We start from the raw sequence: 23,241 nt of genomic DNA, 5'->3' as shown, positions 1-23,241 counted from the left end.
AATTGACATGTGTGCTGTATTTCAATGTTATTATAATACAAGTTATTATAATACAAGTTGTGAAATAAGGTATAACTATATTATATCAATTAACTATTAGCAATGCTATCTGAAAAATTGTATTCCAAATATACAATTAATCTGTTTAGGACAACATTGTTGCAGAATAGCCAAATACATACATTTCTTCCAGAAGATACCAATCCAGTCAACATCCCTATCATCTGTCATAACTGCTCCAAAATACTTGGACAAGAGGTTACTGCCAAATATTTCCATTAATCGTAGCCCCTTCTATAACAGCTGTCACTATGACAGTAGGTGTTGCGAGTGTGGATATGACTCAACCTCCTCCATAGAAATGCAATCAGTTTGCCAACATGGTCTGACAGAAAATTGTTAGTCAAGTTATTCCCCCTCAGTCACTTCATCTCTATCATCCTAAAACTCATAGAAGTTCACTTCTGTAAAACGATGCCATCATTCCAAAATCTATCCATGAATTGAAGAATGCATTTCAAGACAGCTTTTGAGTCTGCTTAAATGCAGTTTTAGCAATGTGAAGTCTGAGCAGAAAAAGGATTCAATGTACCAACTGAACAAAACATCACTGGCTTAGATTGTCACTAGATGGCCATGCTGGAAAGGGCTGCATCATCCTCCTCCTATAATTCTACAAAGCTCTGTGCGTCTGTCTGTGCCCAAAATCTCTTCTGCCCGGTTCTCCTCAGTGGCTGGAGCAATTGATCTGCATTTGCACTCAGCCATTGACATTACCATGTGCACGGAACACCAAAGCCTGTTTTTCCTTGCCGGATTTCAATGCGCCGGTGCCCAAAACAATGGTGAGTTAATATACAGCCAACTTCATGTTAAGAACAGAACTGACAGGCTGCTGTGCCAATCTTTCTATTAATTATACAGTAGCTATTGATAATAAATGCTCATTATTTGAAGAAGCAGATAAAAAAAAGACATGGCTGTCAGTGGTGCACTGTGCTGAACTGGGCACTGACTTGTTTGCAGGCGTTCTGTACGTTGTATCAACATACTGTACAATAGTTCAGTTACACAAACCAAAATAATCTCAATTAAATAACTTTTAGTTAACTTTATAGCCTTCCAATGTCTGTGAGCCCCATGCTGTGTAGTGGTTCTGTGTGTTGTCATTGATTTAAATTGTACATTATCAATGCTTGAGTTTCTGTAAGCCCCGCAGTTCAACAGACGGGCATGTTCATGTCAGAGAGAATGATACCTGGGCACTTCAGGAGAGACTACCTAAAATAAAATACTGGAGCACTCGAATGGTCTGCACGTATTTATTATTTTGCAGGGGTGACTGACGTTTCAACTTGCGCCTTCCTCAGAGTCTGTGCCCGGGTATCATTCTCTCTGATTCAAGTTGTCAATGTTGAGCACGACAAGCCCTTCTACCTTCAACTGGCTGAGGCGCGCTGGACTGAATTTTACTACCATAATGCATGCATGCATGCAGCTATTTGGCTGGAGGCAGTCAACGGGGCCAACATGACATTGCGACATCTCAAAGACATTTATATTTTAAAATAAGAATTAATTAAGTAATACAGTAACAACATTTTGCGCAAGCCTTGGGAAGCTGGAGTGGGATTTGCGCCCTTGTTATTATCTTTTTTCATTTTTTTTTTCAGGAAGGCCCAATGAGATACAGATCTTTTACAAGGGAGACTTCATGAAGATGGCATGAACATCAAAGGCCGTTTCAAAATAGAACAATAAAGATAATCCTCACAAATAGCAATTTAAACAATCATTAACTCTTGCCACTTTCTTTGGTAGTCATATACGTAAATCCTCAATCCCCCTTGATTACTACATCATTAACCTCTGTCCACATAAAGAGGATCCTGGCACCACAATTAATCCCCACTGACTTAACAGGAGGGGCAACATGTTGAATAGCATCTGTGAATTTTTAAAGAGATTGCTACTCCTTTAATTTCCCAATAATTAACCTATATCCCTGTAAAGAGATGGTTTGGCACTGTGATTAATCCTCAGCAACTTAACACAAGGGCTGAGCTTGGCATTTATCGATGACCCCGCTCAGTTCATTACCCACAGACTATTGTGCAGTAAAGGGTATGGGAAAGGGTAATTGGCAAGATAAGCATCGGCAAGAAACGGAAAGAGAGGGGAGGATGGAAAAGAAAAGAATTGATTGACTATCCCTCAGTAGCCAGGCCATAATCTCTGTGATGCTACATGATGATGTGTCTCATGTAGCATACTGTAGTATTACATCACACAATCTATCTCAAAAGGTCTATCTTCAACTCAAGTTATTCGTTCTACCAAAGTACTCCACCCCGCAAAAAAATTGCTATTACAGTCCTTGACTATTGCTCACTAAGTGTCAAGTATGTCATCTCAAGATCAAAGACAGAGAAAGGGGAAAAAACCCCAATACAATTATTCTAATAGAGTTGTTCCTTCCTTCCTTATTCCTCCCTACAGTTTTGCTTTATTGTGCATTACGTTATTTTATCTTATCTCGAATAGATTAATAAAGCTATCTCCATCATCCCCCCCCCAATTTATTTTTTCCCCAGGAAGTTCCAATGAGATCTTATACAAGGGAGACGAGGGAGACTTTGTGAAGATGGCATGAACATCAAAGGCAGTTTTAAAATAGAACATAAAGACAATCTCACAAGTAGTAATGTAAACAAGACTAGGTTAAAACCTAGTATATGGGCTGGACCAAGTACTGTATGATACACTGGAGGGCTTATAATTTGATGGGACTAGAGCTGTGCAAGTTCATCCAAACATATCAAATCGTATGGGCTCAAACCTCACTACAGGAGCTATAGCCACCATTACCACATATAGCCACACACACACACACACACACACACACACACACACACACACACACACACACACACACACACACACACACACACACACACACACACACACACACACACACACACACACACACACACACACACAGTCTCTCTATCCTCTCTCTGGGTGTGTGCTGTCCAGGGGCAATAAGCAATTACAACTATCCAAACTGATGACAATAATTGTTTTGGGATATGAAAAGGCATGGGGCTTGGTAGTGGTGGTGGTGGGGGAGGGATTCTGATTACAAAAAGTTGTAAAAAATCCTAAACAGACAAATAGCAGACCGATCAATATGGACTCAAAAGGCTTAATACACACAAATACAGGAGAGGAGACATAATTAGGCACTGAAACAAAGGCAGGAAGTTGTTAAAATATCTGAGACTGTTCTTTTAACACAAAGACAGATGAGAAAAAGTTTGAGGTTTAGTTTGCCCTGAAGCACATTGCAGGATAAAAGCAATTCCTCTGTCCAGTTGCAGTTCACCCAAAGGGTACATTTAATTGTTAAATTCTTAGAGCTTTGTATGAAAGACCATTTAAAGTTAATTCACTAGCAGTTTCCCCAAGGATGGTTTTGTATAGTACCGCATACTAATGCTTTATCCTATGTGCTTGAAAACGAAGAACAACCAATGAAACTGTAAAGAGTAAAGTGACGAGTCCTATATCTGGAACAGGATATATCTTATGACAGCATGATATAGCTAGGCTAAAATACAGTACAACTGCTAAACAGTCACCATGATCAAGATGAGACTGAAATAAATTTGCAACCAACTGCTTACGTATGAAGGCATAGTGAAGCATGATTTCAGCCTTTACAAAAAGCTACGCATGTTCTTTCAATCACAAACAATGTGATTTAATGATAGCAGTGCATTTCCATGCTCCATTTTCATGTTGCACAGAAATGATTGCTTCTGCAAAGCAGCACCCACCGCCCTGTCGGATCCACCCTTTACTGAAAGTGCACAATAAACAGAAACAATTTAGTAAATAGTAAATCTGAATATTTTTTTTTTGTGACTATATAGCTTACATTACAATACACTGGTCCCATTTACAAGTCCTAGTCAATATAGATCAAAAGACGTACTGAAAGAATGATCTACTACACATCAATATACACCTATGATCTTAAAGTGATTATTAGTATTTCATCATGAGATTTTAAAGACGCTCCAATGCAAGATCAGATAACTGAACAAAAAGACTATTGATCATATTAGGTCAATTGAAGCCAATATTTTTCATCAGACCAATTAGCAATAACGCCAGTAAGGTGATGTGAGTGACAATATGTCACCTCCTTCACCTTTGTCAATGATTGATGGATAACTACGGTAGACGGAGATGCAAAAGGTTATAATGTTCCTCAGAGGAATGTCATGTCATGTACGGTATGTACTGTATGGATACAAAGGAAACACAGATAACAGATTAAAATGTGTGAAGACTTGTGAAACATGTCTTCGTATTGTACAGTACAGTACATTGTACAACAGTGCAGTAGATACAACATACGGTTGTCACCCGTTGACTCTGGCTACCATCACGCAGTACAATGTTCCATGTGAGCTGCGTGTCACACATCTTACAGGGATAGTTCACCCCCAAAATGACTTTTTTTCCATCGATTAGTCACCCTATGGAGATTAGATGGATATTTTTTTGTTTTTATCGCATTCCGGTTCCGGTAGGAGACACACACAGTCTTCTTTGTGTCTCCTACCGGAAGCGCTGCCTACCGATGCGCTGGTCATCAAATTATTGGCTTAGGAATGCAACAAAAACTAAAAAAAAATGCATGAATTCAAGTCTCCATGGGGTGACTAATCAATAGGAAAAAAAATGTTTTTGTGGGTGAACTATCCCTTTAAGCTCCTTGTAGTATGCCCAGGCAAGCACAGGGTGGTGCCTTGTGTGAGAGGTGACACCTGAATGTCCCCACAGTAATCAATAAAGGTCTGTCTGTCTGTCTGTCTGTCTGTCTGTCTGTCTGTCTGTCTGTCTGTCTGTCTACCAATCTATTCCCTCTTTACTGTCCGTCATGTTTGTTTGTTTGGTTATTTAGTGTTTATTTTAAGTTTGATAGCACTCCCTGTTGCTGTGAACTTACCAACCTCTGCGGCCATCACACTGATGTTGTGCCAGGCCATCTCCTCTCTGTCCAGACTCTGAGTGGCCCTGATGACCCCGTTGTTCACACCGATAGTGAAATACAAATGCCTGTCTTCATCCTTCTCTATGAAGTACCTGCAGTGTGGGGGCGATACGAGGCGATAGCAAAACATGAGCCTTTAAATCATTCAGCAAGCAATAGGTGTAATGCGAGTGTTAGTGAATTAAGGCCATTCTGTGCATTTATGGCACTGCAAGGCCCGCAGGCTATCATAACATAATGTTATGTTACATCGTTTTCATCATGACTGAACGGTTTCTGTTCATCTCGTCTCTACACACATTTAATAATACACTGCTGCTCTGTTTGCTGCTCTCGTGCCACACATTATGTTGTTCTTATTGTGTACCTGCACCATTGTTACCAAGTCACATTCCGGGGCATTTCTTGTATACGTGGAATGTGTTTATAATTGTGGTTAAAGGACACGGGGACTCCACAAAAGAAAGTAGAAAGCATAGGTCACACACAAAATGCAAGACACTCTCTTTCTCTCTCTCACTCGCTCCCGAACCGAGAGAAACATTGTATAACGCAGTACAATACCCCCCACAGGCCCCAACCTCGTTATTGTTTTGTACCTGACGGCGCTGTTGGTGCTGTCTGGATCGACGGCGGTCACCGTGCCAACCTGTGTGCCGGCGGGGGAGTTCTCATAAACATCCATGATGTAGTAGTCCATGGAGAAGATGGGCGGCTCGTCCACATCGCCAACAATCACCCGCAGCGATGTGCTGTCCTTGAAGGGCCCCAGGTGCGAGAAGCGGGAGTCAGTATGGGCATTGGCCCCTTCGATGTGGAGCGTGTGGGCCTTTCTGTTCTCATAGTTCAGAGCCTGGGCAGGAAAGGGAAATAAAGATGCTATTCCTCAATCTTTTAAACAACAGGGCCTTCATTTACACACTGATTCTGCAACCATGCAGACAATACCATATAGGGCTATATGGCAGAATTCCATATAGCCACAACACAACGTATAAGTACTGTGAGAAAGTGAGCAGCATGTGCAAATAAATCCTTCTGGCTATAGTGATAATTCATTCTCATGCATTACTCATCATATTTCACCGCTTGGTCAGGTGTCTTTGGAGGATGCCCTTTCACATAGGCCAGTGGTTCTCAACCTTTTCTGGGATCAGGGCCCACTTGAAAATATTCAAAGCAATCGTGGCTCACTCATTTGACCACACAAGTGGTTGGATGGGCGGGCAGCATGCGTATTTATTTTCATGATCAATCAGTCAATTGTGTTGCTGCTTGGAACAATAGAACTAACATTGTATACTTTAATATATCACAATTAAAACTCATTTTTCAAAGTTTTGAAGAAAATTTGACATTGTTTTTACATATAATATATTACTTATATTAATGTTATATTATATTAATGTTATATTATCATTACAATCTTTGTGTTTTGCTAATTATTTGTGGGCCCACTTGCAATCCTCCCCTCAGGAGGATTGCAAGTGGCGCAGGCTACCATGTTGAAGACGACAGAATGATACTGATTCCCACCCTATCGGTATGCAACTCAATTGAAATAGAAAGCAATGAGCTTGAAACGTATTTCAATTTACAGTATTAGGAAGCCCACTCTTTTTTTGTTTTTCTACCTGCTTGAGAGAGATGATTCCCTCCCTGCGGTCGCTGTCGGTGCTGATGGAGAAGATGGCGGCTGCGTCAGTGTTGGTGATGGTGTAAACCATGGCAGCGTTCTCTCCCTCGTCTTCATCGTTAGCTCTGATCCGACCCACTGCCTTCCCCACCGGAGCAGACTCTGGCACATACAGCTGGTAACTCTCTGAACAAAAAGGTGTTTTTTTGTAATGTCATTTCATTATTGTTGAACCTTTAGTTTAGTTTTTCTTTAACGGTTGATACCAGGTAAAGGGTTTGAAACACATCCACGGTAAATCCAAAGAAACAGGCTCTGAGAAAGAAGAATAGGCTCTATGGACAGCAGCCATATTGGAAAGAAATTGGGCCCCTTCCTTACTTCCATGACTTCCTTACTTCTAATGAAGAATCATCAAACGTTTTAATTTCAAGGACTCCCATAACACGTTGGTTCCATTTGTGCTCTCTCAGAGTTACAGACCCATAAGGGGCTATTTGGAACCCCCTCAAGGACAAATTAAGACCTTTTCACCGCAGAGTGTTTCCAGTGAGCCAACATGCACAATATATCAGCACCCTGACTCAGTTTGACCAGAATGGAACAGAGCCTTAATTAATTGTTAAGCCATATCTTTCCAATATGGCTGCTGTGCATAGAGCCTATTTCAATGTCCAGAGCTGGTTCTTAATAAAGAACTGAAATATTTATTGAAATCCAGGAGGATTTTAAAAAAACATCTGTTTAAGTCCATAATTAATTTCAAAGAAAATGTGGGTCAAAGAATACATGTCATATGTAGCTAGCACTGGTTACCACTGCTCTCAGGTAGGCCTCACGTGCTGACTCCTTACTTAAACTAATGGGCCTCAGCTGGCACACCTGAATGGACCCTCCCACTCTAATGTCATAACCAGAACCAACCCATATGTGGCTATAGTCAGGTTGCTTAGGACCAGATTTTAGGAAAATGTGGACACGGCTGACAAAAGCATTTTTTCTATATGCTCTCCATCACCATAAGTTTCATTTGGACGGGGAGCCAAGTCATCAAGATGGCAGAAGGCGGCCATCTTGGATTTCAAAGATGGCCACCGTGGGAATATCAACAAGTGACTATTTCTGCCATGATTTGGACATTTGGTTCATTCTGGCAATATATCTGATACGAGCGGTGCGTCATAATCACCCGTTATGAGCTTCGTGAGACGTTTTAAACCACATCATGTTGTACCGCAAACTTAACTTAAACTGTCATTTACTTGACTAATTAGTAAATGATAAACACACAAAATGAGAAACACATGGCGTGGCTTCGATGTGGATCTCTGCCGTCATGGTAATGATGTCATATTGATGACATCACTCTTGCCCAATTATGGAGGGGGCGGCATCCTGCACACATCGGTGTTGCTAGGTATGCATGGCAACCGATTATGTTGTGAGTGAGGTCAGACCAAAGCTCTGCTCAGATATATGAGGTGTGAAGTTACTTTAGACTTCCACTTCTAGACCAGAAGATGCTGTGTCCACACGTGTTGTGAGAGAAAGGTATACAGAACTTTGGTAGACAAAGAATACAGGGAGATTGAGAGGGCACATTGTACAGCCTCAACAGAACCTACAACTCTGTTCCCATCACAGTCCATGTACAGCAGCAGCGCTGACCATGAACCGCCACTCCTGGGAGGAGTGTGGTCCCAATCCTCCCAGACTAAGCTCTCCTGTTCTGAGTGTACCTTCACGTCTCATCCGAGCCACGACAACCTCAACCGCCAACCGCTGAGGCATGGACATATCTGCTCAGAGGCCCGTCAGCAAATAGTCAGCTCTGTACCCAGCCGGAAACAAGGAGACACAGACCCACCAAAATCTCAAAGTCATCAACGGTTTACCGAGGTTTTAACTCAACCAGGAGATGTAAAGAAAAATCAGACGATTCACAAAGGAAAGAAAACTCACATCTGTAAACAGTGTGACAAAGGTTTCAGTGAGTCAGGTAGTCTGAACAGACACCAGCGTGTCCACACTGGAGAGAAACCTTTCCACTGTAAACGGTGTGACAAGAGTTTCAGTGACTTAGGTCATCTGAACAGACACCAGCATGTCCACACTGGAGAGAAACCTTTCCACTGTAAACGGTGTGACAAGAGTTTCAGTGACTTAGGTAATCTGAAGACACACCAGCGTATTCACACTGGAGAAAAACCTTTCTACTGTAAACAGTGTAACAAGAGTTTCAATCAGATAAGTCACCTGAAGACACACCAGCGTATTCACACTGGAGAAAACCCTTTCTACTGTAAACTATGTGACAAGAGTTTCAGTGTCTTAGGTAGTCTGACGACACACCAGCGTACTCACACTGGAGAAAAACCTTTCTACTGTAAACTATGTGACAAGAGTTTCAGTATCTTAGATAGTCTTACGAAACACCAGCGTATTCACACTGGAGAAAAACCTTTCTACTGTAAACTATGTGACAAGAGTTTCAGTGTCTTAGGAAATCTGACGACACACCAGCGTATCCACACTGGAGAAAAACCTTTCTACTGTAAACTATGTGACAAGAGTTTCAGTGCCTTAGGTCATCTGACGACACACCAGCGTATTCACACTGGAGAAAAACCTTTCCACTGTAAACTATGTGACAAGAGTTTCAGATTCTTAAGTAATCTGACGACACACCAGCGTGTGCACACTGAAGAAAAACCTTTCTACTGTAAACAGTGTGGCAAAAGTTTCAGTAGGTCAGATAGTCTTAAGAGACACGCATTTGTGAAACATGTATGATGATGATCCATAATGATCTCAAAGAGCATTCCCATCCACGCTGGAGGCCAATATAACCAAATCAGGCTGTTACTGCATGCTTACATAGAGAGAGGAGCAACGATCCGGTGGGAGGTTACCATAATGCTTCATTTATGCACGTACCACATGCTGCAGACCGCATGCTGCAGAAAAACAAGGTTATCCAGTTTTAAAGGTGTCCTACCACTAACAAAGATGAAAATGATGTAAATATGCATTGCTAGAATGAACATATTTATTTGATCTTGGTACAAACAAAAATCAAGTGGTATTCTCTTTTTTTTTCTTTTTTTTTAATATATATTTTTTTATCCCACGATTTTGTAATCCTTTTTTCACCCGGTGCCAATTATCTAAGTGATCCTGGGCGCTACACTCCCCCCGCCCCTCCTCGGGAGCCCAGAGCCGAGCTCATGCCTCCTTCAATGCATGAGAGCCAACTGACCTTCTTGTCACCTGACAGGAGGGAGTTTCCCCGGTAGGACGTAGCGCGTGGAAGGAACACGTTATTCCAACCAGTTCCTTTCCCCTCCATCAGGCGACCTGGCTGTTATGGGGGAGGCGTTATAGTGACCAGGATTACTGCATGTTTTTGTGAGGGTACCTACCCTAGGAGACACGGGGAGAACTCCACAAAGTGGTATTCTCAATAGCTTAAATGCATTCCTTGACGCCAAGATTAACCTTCTAAATGGCTTGGAAGCCGAGATATTGGCACTTACAGCTATTACATGGTGGCCATCTTTGAAATCCAAGATGGCCGCATTCCGCCATGATGACGTGGCTCCCCGTCCAAAATGAAACTTATGGTGATGGAGAGCATGTAGAAAAAAATTGGCGCTTTTGTCAGCCCTGTCCACATTTTTTTGCTAACAGCCCTGACTACTAGCACTGGTTACCACTGCTCTCAGGTAGGCCTCACGTCCTGACTCCTTACTTAAACTAATGGGCCTCAGCTGGCACACCCGAATGGCCCTCCCACTCTAAAGTCATAACCAGAACCAAGGTCAAGGTCTCCCAGCCACTAACAGCATTGGACATCCAACATAAGGCCTCCAACATTATATCAAGTACAGTATAACCAAAATTTAAATAAGCAAGTTTGAAAGTATAAAAGGCACATAAACATATATATACTTATGTTTTTCTTTCTTTTGTCTCCGTGTTTTGCATTGTTTTTGTACTCAGCGGGGCTGATTCAATACTAACAATTTAATATCTCTTGTGCCATTTTTCCAGTTCAACTGCCCACACAAAAAATAACGCTATTCACAATTTCATCTCATTTCAAAGCTGATGCGCTGACCATTCATTGTTGAGCTGCCCTGGAATTAGGTTCATAGAGTCACAGTTGTGTAGCCGCATGAGAGCAATAATTTAGGACACAATTGAAGTTGAAGGTAAAATTGAAGTTATCTGAGTTCACATTGTTGAGGAAATAAGTAAAATAATTTGACTGTCTGCAGTGACACTATCTGTATTGTGTGCACAATAAACAACTTGAACGTGAGTTAGTATAAAATGACCAGTTCATTAAACCATATAGGCAATGTATTGTTACTGACTGCCTAACAGTCACTGCACATCCTCTCAAAAGAACAGACTATGATGAATGGATGGAATCTCTTTTTGGTCATTTTCCTCATCCTCTACTAAGTCCACATGGTCGGGTGTGCACAGCACATTTCACAGCACATTGCAAAGAAAACTGGAATGGTGCGCTCAATAGAGCCTCAATTCCCCCCAGGAAGCATGCCAAAATACCTCTCTCTCCAGCTTTTTCTCTGACTTTAAGACAGATGGACCGAGTTGAATTTGTGTGTGGACATTGACTCTGAAAAAGTAGCGTTGCATGTGATTAACAGTTGTACATCGTCCCAGTGTTGGGCAAGCAGATCACAAGATTCGTAGAAGGTGGATGTTTTTACCCCAACGCCTACTGCTGATGCGGTGCCTGCACTGAAATGTTTAGATGCAACATATAAGAGGTTTACCAAGGTTTACCAATTTCCTCCCCCCAACAACCAACTTCATTCCAGGGCGGTGCGATATGACTTCAATCAATATCACAATTATTTTCAAGATCTACAAGCTCACAATCCGCCGCGATGCAATGTATTTGTGAGCTTGTAGATCGTCTAGTTTCAGTATTTTCACACACCACCATTGTACAATGTATAATACAGGGCTTTGGTTCATCAGACTAATGGATTTAGTCTATTATAAAAAAAACTAGCCTTTTTTCACATCGATTCCTTCATATGTCTTCGATTAGTAAGTGTGTGGCTGCACACCTGTGCTTAAGGTAGTAACTCAACTCAAACTACAGCAGAAATATAAAGACCTGCTCCAATCATTAACATGGCAAAAAACATGTCCCAAAGAACATTTGTGCATGTGCTTGCATGTGCGAGTGCGTGCGTGTGTTTCTCTATCGGTGTGTGTGATGGTTTCTCTTTCAATTCAAATTGGAGATTTGAGATCCTACAAGGCCTGCTATCAGCTTGCACAATAAATATGACACTGATTAGCCTAGTACGCAAGATTAGCTGCGGACAGACAGACACACAGACAAACACAGACTCACACTCTGTAATTGCCACTCTCTATTGCGGTGGTGTGACAAATACACATGAATTACAGCGCATAACTATGATTCCCATGACAAATGAAACCCAATAAACACATTACGTTGCACATGAATTGAGTTGAATAAATAACTAGAAAAAGTGCTCCTCGGAGCACAACTCTCCGCCAGAAGACTTGTGTTGGTTCGAAGGTCGCGAAGGTCGCTATCCCTCTTGTATATGTAAGTGTCCTATCCATCCTGTCTGGGTAAGTGTCCTCTTCCGTTCATTCTGTGTAAGTGTCCTATCCCTCCTGTCCTATCCGTCCTGTCTATGTAAGTGTCATATCCCTCCTGTCTATATAAGTGTCCTATCTGTCCTATCTGTCCAATAAGACATATAGGAACAATTGGACCGCGACTACTTGACTACTTCCGGTTCGAAGGTCTGGGAGTGAGCTAGTGGCCGGATTTTCGGTATTGGAATCTGGCTTATCACAGTGACACATGTATTTATAGGTCGCTATCCCTCTTGTATATGTAAGTGTCCTATCCAACCTGTCTGGGTAAGTGTCCTCTTCCGTTCTGTCTGTGTGAGTGTCCTATCCCTCCTGTCTGTATAAGTGTCCTATGTCATATCCCTCCTGTCTATATAAATGTCCTATCTGTCCTATCTGCCAATTATGTATCAGCCATGCAGCCATTTCATGGTTCCCGTCTTACCTCACTCTGACAGTGGCGGAGACACTGTCAGAGTGATGCCATGTATATATAGGCCCGGTGGCGTCACTAGCCAATCAGATCACAGTATTTCATGTGTCACGTGAGGCTTGACCAATCGGTGTGTCATGTTTAGAAAGTGAAAACGCAGTGATAACAATACTCTCCTGGCGGAGAGTAATAAGCAGATGAAACATAACACAGACACAGATGTCTCTCCCATAGCCCAGCAGTGGTGGACAGCAATGAAGTACAGTTACTCGAGTACTGCACTTTACTTTCACTCCACTACATTTCAAAGACATGGTACTTTTGACTCCACCACATTTCTAGGAAATGGAGAAGTACATTATGAATTAACCGTTTCATTTCAAATATAGTGAAAATAGCAGATCTACAAGCTAAACGCATCGCGATGGGACACGTTGTGAGCGTGCAGATCAGCCATTTTCACTATTTTTGAAACTTTCTGAAATGTATTAAAATTTTGGTGGGGAAATACATCTCAAATTCAATACAGCCATGCATTGAGATTAAAAACGGAATGCTTTTGTTTTGGTTGCATTCCTAAGCCAATTATTTTATGACCGGCGGAAACTCAAAGAGTCTCCAAAGAGTCTCGTACTAAATTTGACTGAGCAACTTTCACTTGTAGTTGAGTAATATTTGACCAGGAGTATCTATAGTTCGACTCAAGTACTGGGGCTGAGTACTTTGTCCACCACTGCAGCAGGACACGACAACAAGTAACACCAGTAAGACTCCCTAATCGGGAGATAAGCGACCGTAGGTCACATGTATACAGAAGAGGGCTGTAACGGCGATTGGTTCCTAGTTGTGTGGGCAATGGATAGTTTTGTTTGGAGTTACGGCATTTTATGTGAGCTGCAGTGGCAGGGGGTCCTCCACTGGGGGCGCCACCACTTTTGCATCCGTTCTGGAGCACCAGGAGTGGGTGGTCCCCGGGAATGCCCCGTGAGCAGCCCCGTTGGGGTGGTCATTTGGTAATTTGTCCACATGTGCTCATTTTTTACACTTGGGGGTCCCCAAGGCAGCTGGGGGTCCCTGGAGCTCCGTGGGTCCTTGGAGGGTGTAGTTTGGCAGGTAAGGAGTGTGTGTGCAAAATGTGGCATGGATCGGGGCAATGGGTGCGGAGATATGAGCAGGGCAAAAGTGTGACGTGTGTGACGGAGTGACGGAGTGACGGACGGACACCTGGAGCAGCTTTCTGTAGTAAGTGCGACCTACGGTCGCAACAACAATAAGTCAGTGTTGCCAGATTCTGCGAGAGAAACAAGCAACCAGGTCTATGTAGAAAGCCCAAAAGAAGTGACTAATAGGCCACATGAGCACTTTAAACGCATTTATGATCTACAAGCTCGAGCTTGTAGATCTGCTATTTTCTAAAAGATCTTAAAAAAAGAAGTGAAATGTGAAATATTTTGGACACACTTTAACAACACAAATCTTGTATGGGGGTCCCTGGCAAAAAAATATGGGGTTACGCAGACAATTACATATTAATCTGGGGGTCCATCACATGACAAATAAATATTTGAGAACCACTGGGGAACATTTAGGAAACAAGCCCAAATAAGCAACTACACTTTAGAAACAACCCCAAAAAACCACAACCCGCAACTACTGTATCAATATTTACAATAGACTTTACAGAAGAACAAGCCCAAAGTTGCTTATAATAGGCAGACACGGCAACACTGAAATAAGTGCGGCCTGACAGCGGAGCTAACAACACAGCAGAGTTCACCCTATAATGCTGGACAGGAGGGTGTGGAGGGGAGCGATTCAGAAGTCCAGAGTTGGTGTTGGCTAGTCCACACTCTTGCATTGCATGCACAATATGTGAACACGGTCAGCAAGTTAGAAGAGCAGAAAAAGGCACCTGAGAAACTTCTTATAAAAACAAATGGAGATATTTTCAGCGTAAATATCAGTTCAGGTGTCAAAAAGGATAAAGGATCATCTTAAAACAAACTTTTAATAGGTGCAAAAAGAATACCGACTTTTCGACAGCACAGGGTCTTCTTCTAAAGAAGACGCTGCTTTTGAAACATCAGCAATTCTTTTTGCACCCATTAAAAGTTTTTTAAGACGACCCATGTGCTCCAGCTTTTTCCTTTTTGATGCTGCTTTGGTCCCTGTCTGAAAAGCACTGGCGCTCATCCTTAAAAATAAGTTTTAGCGCGTGGACTCTCTCAAGATCAGTTCACAGGTATGTTTAATAGATGCTAAGGAATGAACCAAAAAGCTGCGGCTTCCAGCAGCAAGCATAACTTGCAAGCAGATTGATCTATCAAGTTCACCATATTTGGCTGGACACATTAAATGACATTGGTGTTTAAATTCCTACAGTCAGATAGTTATAAAAATACATTTGCGCTAGCCTGCAGGGACACGCTGAAGAAAGCATTTTGCGCCCTAACCATTCAGCTATCAGGTTGCCAAAAAATGTTTTTATGCCACAGTTTAATTTACCCTGCTACAGTTTATCGGCATACCACCACGACGAGGTGCGCGCCACGCGTGCACACACACGCACATGTAACATAACAATGCCAGCTGTAGGAGAGTCATCAACATTATGGAATTTAGCATTTTCCTGAACTCATGTTTCCTTACTCATAGCTCCTCGTGACGCCTCCTAATCCTTGCTCCTCATTCCTTGGAGCAGGAATAAGAGACATATGACATGCCCGTCAAAATGGCAGCTTGACTTCGGTCATGTGTGTTGCTAACAAAACCTAAAAAAGACAAGTACAGTGGCTGAAGCTTTCCTCCTGAAAACGTATAATGTATAATATGTTTGTTTCCACAAACACTATACTGTTAGAAAGAATATAAATTTGTTTGTGTCCTTGAATAGTGAATGAAATAATTAATCTAAAATATTAAGCAAGGCTGGTTGGGTTGCCATGGCATTTGCATAACATATAACATGTCTTGACATGTTTACTACTGCCATTAGCAAAATACCAGCATGCTAGCCCCAAGCTGTAATTGTAAAGTGCTGTTTGTGTGTGTTTGAAGGTCTGTAAATGAGCTTGTGTGCTTGTGTATCTGCCTATGCATGTTATACATGAGTGTGTATGTGTTTATGCATGTGGTTGTATGAGTGTGTGTGCTCTTACATGTGCATGCATGTGTGTGTGAGGTGCTGTCTAGGCCATATTTGATACTAAACAGGATAATTTTCACGCACAAGCACACACACACACACACACACACACACACACACACACACACACACACACACACACACACACGCTATCATACTCGGTCATCTTACTCTCCCTCTCTCATGCCATTGATGCAATGGCTATCTGGGTTGTTGTGGGGTAGTGCATGCAGCCATGGGCTAAAACCGCTGTCTTGCCTCATGTTATCACAAAGTTATTCAGTCTCACTATTTTCTGGTCTCTTGTCTTGACACCAGGCACAGTTATATGTAAAAACAGACGTTTAACATCCCTTAAGCTTTGTGGTTTTGTGCATAACAAACAACAATAATATGGCACATTGAGCCTGATTTCGAGGGAAAGATGTTTTCCCCATTTTTTGCCACGCCAGGTTGATTTTTTTATTTAAAAAAAAGAAAGAAGATGTAATCCTATAAGCACATTTGCTACAATATCTCCCATAATCCCATAATAGCCAGGGAAACGGTATGAAAAACAACAACAACAACAACAACAACAACAACAACAACAACAACAACAGCAGCTATGTTGTCAGATCCTGGAATGTTCCAACCCTCTTGGAAGTATTTTCCAGCATGCTGCACTTTTGTTATTTATAGACCATTTATGTTTATATCTTATTTCATATACCACATACAGTATGCATGTTCTCAATGTAATGCTTAAAAAAAGTTGATAGAACTACTCTCCCTATGAAGTAGTTCTGAAGTAGTAGTTGAAAGCATAGCTACCTAATTTATGCTTTCAAAGTAGCTTCTCCAACACTGGTTAAGTCTGTCCGTGGGATTTTATAAATATTTAACCGATGAAAAGTATTAACAAGAGCTTATGACAAAATAATAACAACATTGGATCCATTGAAACACAGTTTTTTTTTCCATTTCCTGAAAAATTATAGTGTTGGACATACAATGTTTCCACCCGACAGCGATGATATGTTGTATTATGTACAGTAACAATAATATCTAACATGTGTTTGCTTTGTATTCATACAAACAACTCAAAAGAGAGCAGGTAGCAGGTCACAATTAAGGGTGGTTTAAGGATTCAAGCAGCGCTTCTCATGGGTGTCAGGTCAGGTTGGTGTTCTTTGGCTGTCAGGGATGTGGCGGAATTTCAAATGAATGATATGTACTTTGACTTGCATTTAAATGAGCAATTCATTGATGCTAAAAGAGTGTAGGCTGCAATGTAAATCATCTATCCAGGAATACATCCAGGTGTGTGTGTGTGTGTGTGTGTGTGTGTGTGTGTGTGTGTGTGTGTGTGTTCGTACATGCGTGTGATCCCCGATCTCTCCCAAGTCGGTGCGTCATCAGGTGACTGTCGTCACTGGCCTCGAAATACTCTGATTTAATGGGTACTGCACTAAATATTACGCCAAAGCTAGGAGATTGTCCCCAGTCTCTAGTTGAGTGAAGCATGTAGAAACTGACTAATAACTCTAGATATCATCTTGCCCCGAAATCCATTCAGTCTCTCTAGAGTCTCGTCCTCGATGCATAGAGCAGTGCACATATTTCTTGTCGTCGGGGCTTGTCAATTCAAACAGAATAGTGATGCCTATACCAATGTGTGAGATACAAGTACACAGGGCTGCACTGGGTGCACACCCTCCACCCCAACAGAAATAGCTGATCTAAAAGCTCAGCATCGTATGACAAAGTATAAATCAGGATTAAGTGGTTAAATCATGGGTGTGTTGTTGAAAGGCCAAGACTGCATTTAGAATGCAACATTTTGAAACGCAATTTAGCAAGCTAATGTTACCTACTCTTACAGCTGTAGGCAATGCATGCTGCACTGTGGGACAGGCTTGGAAAACTGGCAAAGCAGATGATGTCAAACTGTACTGATCTCCACCACTGAGTAGCTGGACATTTATTTTAAGAGGATTTTAGTGGGGGATATTAAGTATATCAAGTCCCCGGTTCGAGTCCCGGCCCCAGTCTAGGTCATCAAATTATTGGCTTAGGAATGCGACAAAAATTCTATCATTCTATCAAAATTCTATCATTTACAATTCTATCTGTTTCATGTGTTGTAAAGGTACCAGATCACATGTACCGGTATTCAGACAATTATAGACCAGGATTTCCAGGGTGTGAAAAAGCAGCCTTTTAGAACAGTGGTTCCCAAACCTTTTAGCTCAAGACCTAAAAGACACATTTGGTGTCTACTCGGGACACAAACTTACACAAATACATTATGAATTAACCACTTAGTCACTATTTAACCACTTAAGCCCCATATGGGTAACCGGAGTCCCTCAGGGCTCAATACTAGTGTATTTTCGGTTTTCTGTTATTGTGGGGAAAGCTTTCGCTTAAAATGCTTTACCCACAATACCGATACTGGGGTTTAAGTGGTTAATAGTGAAAATGGCAGATCTACAAGCTCACAACGTGTCGCTTTGCGCTGCGTTGTGAGCTTGTAGATCTGATTCAGATTCTGCAATGTTAGATTTTTGTTTTGGGGTATAAAAAGGTACTCGTCGTGACCCATACAAATGAGTCCACGACCCAAAAATCTGTCCCGACCCGGTGTTTTGGAAACCGTGTTTTAGAGCCAATCATGTGGTACATACTCTGAGAGAACTTGGGAGGATTGTCGTTGACATCAGTCAGGGTGACGTTGACAGTGGTGGATCCAGAGAGGCCCCCCACGGAGCCGGCCATGTCTTTAGCCTGGATGACCACCATGTAGCGGTCCCTGGACTCCCGGTCCATGCTGGACATAGCCGTGCGGATGACACCTGAAAGAAGAGACAGGCAAAGAGAGGACAGTCAACAGACTAATACTGTATCTACGACCCTTTACCAGTTCACTCATTACACTGTACTTGTGAATACGTTCTTCTTCTTCTTTCTGGTTCATCTGTTTCCATCTGGTTCCGTTTTAATGTGAGTGAATACATACTTCCTCAGTGTTAATCTAAGTCAGAAACGGTACATTTTGTAACATTTATACACTCTCTGGTTTACTCTCTAGTCAACCTTTACTGTGCAGTAAAACCGGGTATCACAGGTGCTATTTTCTCTCCAAACTGCACAATAGCAATCGGGCGGACGAGGTCGATTCTCAGGAAAATTATATAAAGTGAAAGTGAGCGACGTCTCAGAGCAAAGTTCACTCTCCTCCCACCTTCAAATCCAAAACAGTAGAAGCATTGATTCGCAGAACACCCTCACTCAAAATGCACTTATTTGTCAAAACTGCTATAAACTTCATGGTGGCTCTGGAATCAATGTAGCCCATAGCATCTCACATTTGTACCTCCGGTTTGATTCTGTCTGGAGATCTGTTTTGCATGTCGCTCTCCTATTGTACCCTCAGCTTCCATCCTGTCTCTCTAAACTCAACAACTGGGGGCGGCTGTAGCTGAGTGGATAAAGAGGCTGCTTGGGAAACAGAAGGTCCCCGGTTTGGAGCCTCAGCCTACGTGTCGCAGTGCCCCCAAGCAAGACCCTTAACCCCAAACTGCTAGCTGAGGTGCTGCCCCTGTAGCGCACTCTGCTCCTGATACTTAGGATGGGTTAACCCATTAAGGCCGATTCTACAAATGCCTTCTAAATCAGTACTTCTCCCACTTTCAAGATTTTTTTTTAAAAATAGCAGATGTACAAGCTCGCAGCACGGCACGAAGTGACGCGCTGTGAGCTTGTATATCTGTTATTTTTGAATAGCCAACACAAAAGTCTAAAATGATGCTTTCCCGGTTCTATGCAGATACCACATTTCACTGTATTATGTATTATGCAAATGTACAGTGACAAATACCGCAAAAATAATCATCAAAAACATTGTGGAGGTACAGTACAGTGCTTAATTGGGTAAAAAAAAGGGGGGGGGGGGGGATAGTGGGACATTGAATAACCATATAACTTTGATGCCTTATTCAATAATCTTGTGTATAAAATGCCTTAGAAATGAGAAAGCATGATACAAAATAAACAGCAAACGTAATACAGTAAGCAAATCTTCTCCTGGATAAACAATTTCATTTGGTGCAGAGGAAAAAAGCGGTGGACCAAGTACAGACTGCTGGGGGAATTGTAATATCAGCACGCACGCACGCACGCACGCACGCACGCACGCACACACACACACACACACACACACACACACACACACACACACACACACACACACACACACACACACACACACACACACACACACACACACACACACACACACACACACACACACACACACACACACACACACACACACACACACACACACACACACACACCTTGTTTTGTGGAAGGAGCAAATAGCAAAACAAAAAAAAAAGATTTAACGTTTCATACAAATCCTCATTTAACTAAGCGTACCCATTTTACCATTTGTACACTCTTGGAGTTACACATGGATACATTAACAGGATCTCTACAGTGCACACAATCCCAATACCACAAGAAGCAATTAAAGCATTTATTTGATTGGCTTTTGAGTGGTGTCAGATACATAGGAAATATATGAGGGCGGACGTTCCTTCCCTTTGAATGTAGAATCTAGTAAACATTCAGGGGCACACGGACAGCAGCTCTCAGATAGCATTCATTTATGAGACGTAAACTCCCAATAAATGAGACAATTTATGTCATAAATCGCAGAATAATGAAATATGAATAAGCACGGAGATGGCAAAGAGCTCAAGGACAAAAACACACAGGAAATATACAGTATTTCCTGTGTTGATTGTCTGTATTAAATCAAATCAAACTTGATTTATGTACAGTAAGTACAGTAGCACACTTTGCACGTTAAAAAAAACAATACAATGCAATACAACACACTTTACATTAAGTGAAAGTGCAGAGATGAAAACCGGCAGGGAATAAAACAAGGAGAATTAATCAAATAAAGACTGAGGTTGATTTGAGGTTTTAGGACGGTTGAAAGAAAATAAATAAATAAAAGCGAGGGGTTTATTTACTATATAGCACACACAGAGGCGATTGAAAGTGCCTCACATAACATACTGTAGACAATAAGAAAAGAGTTAGAAAAATAAATTAGAGATTAAGGGGGAAAAAAAGTAAAAGTACTGACTGCTATGCTATAAACACATTATGTTGGGGTGCAATGGACACTGGAGAAAGGTTAAAGGGATAGTTCAACCCGAAAATGACTTTTTTTCTATCGATAACACACCCTCCATGGGACTTGAATTCATGGAGATTTTTTGTTTTTTTGTCGCATTTCTAAGTCAATATTTTGATGACCGGCGGCGGCTCCAGTAGTAGACTCAAAGTGTCAATTTTGAGCATCTTTCCATCAGTCATCAAATTATTGGTTTAGGATTGCGACAAAAACTAAAAAATCTCCATGAATTCAAGGCTTCATGGGGTGTGTAATTGATAGAAAATAAATCATTTTTTGGGTGAACTATCCCTTTAAGGAACAGGTGAACATAAAAGTATTTAGCCTGTTTGGCCAGAGTTAGCCAGAGTTGGGCCAGGTCTGAGATCTTACTGAACATTATCCCAGCAATGCGTAACATAGTGAATGTAGCTTCACAATGTTTCGTTTTCATCCTAGAAACTGTTAGCAGACTGGTCCCTGATTACCTAAGAAGTATAGAGGGTTCATAAGCCTACTGCAGTCTGGGAGTAAGTGCACAGAGGGATTCTGGCCCTTAACCATTAAGTGATTTGAAGAAAAGAAACTGTATATTGAGGTCACTTTGGTAGCCAATGCAGAGAACTGAGAACTGTAGAGAATGTAATATGTTCAGCTTTTTTGGAACCCTGCGAGCACCATTCTGAATGAGCTGTATAGCTGCCTAAGTGCTTTTTTGGGAAGGCCTGAGAAAAGAGTAAGACTATTACAATAGGTGGATTACTACAGTTGTATAGGTGCTATACCAAGAAAGTGGATCACATACTGTAACTCCAGTCCTTCAGAATCAGATTAAACTTTTTTTGTGACATGACATCACACATTTACACAACAGAGTGTATGAAATTCCTTTTTGTACAAGCCTCCAACATTTTGCCGGAGAAGAAGATCAACACTGGCTCCCGTTTTCTTATGTATCAAATATGTGGAACAAACAAACAAATAATTTCTTCTGTAATTGTATTCTTTTTTTTTTACTTAAAAAAAAAAGTATTCAAATGTCCATTTATAATATGTTTTCTAATGACCTAGAGTATGTCTTGAACAGTTTGAAGTGAAATGTGCTATACAAATATACTTGCCCATGCCTGGCTAAATCAGCTGGTGTTCCTTTTCCGAGGCTAAAAACATTATAATCGGTACACCAATCGGCTCCTCAATATCTCAGCTATCTCCCTACTTTTGGTCCCAAACTATGCTGTAGGCAGTTTTTATGTCTGTCCCTAGTATACATATCTGATAAGGTGTTGTTTGACCAGCCTGTTGTACTCTCTCTCCTGCTCATTTTATAATCTTTGACCAAGAGATCAAAGCTTTACACATTTATTAGGGTTGTTGGACCGGGGGCTGTAGTTTAGCTGTCAAATTCACAGATACCAGATAACAATTTCAGCACACATTTTAGGAGGTTAACACTCCTCTGCAGGAGTTTATGAGACAAGGCTCAAATCTGGGACACTTGGGCTCTTGTCTGCTTCAAAAACATCAAGGTATAGACCTCCCCTCAGCCCTCCCACCTTCAATGCTGCTCACACCTACTGTAGAATTAGCACATCATTTGGAATGAACCTGGAATGTGATTTCCAGGAAAAACATGAAAATATAAAACAGAGGGTTTAGTTCCCCTTTAATAAAAGCAGTTCTGTTGCTGTGGTGGAGTTTTTTTCTTTGTAGAGGCTTAATAACTGTTTTCAAGGGAAAATGTCTAATAGAATGGAGATGTTAACTATTGCATTACGTCTATTGCCAAGCAGCTGATTCAATAAAAAGAGCCGCTTTGTCATTCTAATCAAGCAAGTTTCAGTAAGAAACAAGTAATTTGTGATTAATAATCAGGTCATTGTTTAGGAAAGACTTACGGTATTTGATAATGATCTTACATAAGCAGTGTAGCTTATAAAGGGTGTAGTCCTATGGAAACAGTTATTAAGGTCAATGTACTTAAAGAACATGTTGAGTACTGATTCTTTTGTCAGGCTCCTCAGTGACTGAAAGTGTGTCCTTTAACTCATTAAAACCGGGTATAAGCATCTGTGTCATTTAAGATTTTTGCGTTGGTTTTGGCTATTAAAAAATGGCAGATATACAAGCT

The 23,241-nt window shown here is 41.4% G+C and overlaps 1 protein-coding gene across 1 annotated transcript in view; it reads right to left on the bottom strand.

The window, feature by feature from the left end:
- LOC311045029 (cadherin-18-like) overlaps positions 1–23,241 on the bottom strand; it is a gene marked incomplete at both ends in the record, with an annotated part of 146,941 nt that overhangs the window by 42,625 nt on the left and 81,075 nt on the right. Inside the window, 4 exons of the mRNA XM_084056840.1 lie at positions 5,021–5,157; positions 5,665–5,918; positions 6,700–6,887; positions 18,607–18,774. Coding sequence (XP_083912966.1) covers positions 5,021–5,157; positions 5,665–5,918; positions 6,700–6,887; positions 18,607–18,774 — 747 coding nt within the window. The remainder of the gene's footprint in view (positions 1–5,020; positions 5,158–5,664; positions 5,919–6,699; positions 6,888–18,606; positions 18,775–23,241) is intronic.

The sequence above is a fragment of the Gymnoscopelus microlampas genome (genome assembly GCF_963454915.1).
Source record: "Gymnoscopelus microlampas genome assembly, chromosome: 5".
NCBI lineage: Eukaryota > Metazoa > Chordata > Actinopteri > Myctophiformes > Myctophidae > Gymnoscopelus > Gymnoscopelus microlampas.
Note: the sequence above shows the minus strand (reverse complement) of the source record. Positions and strands in the feature narration are given on the sequence as shown.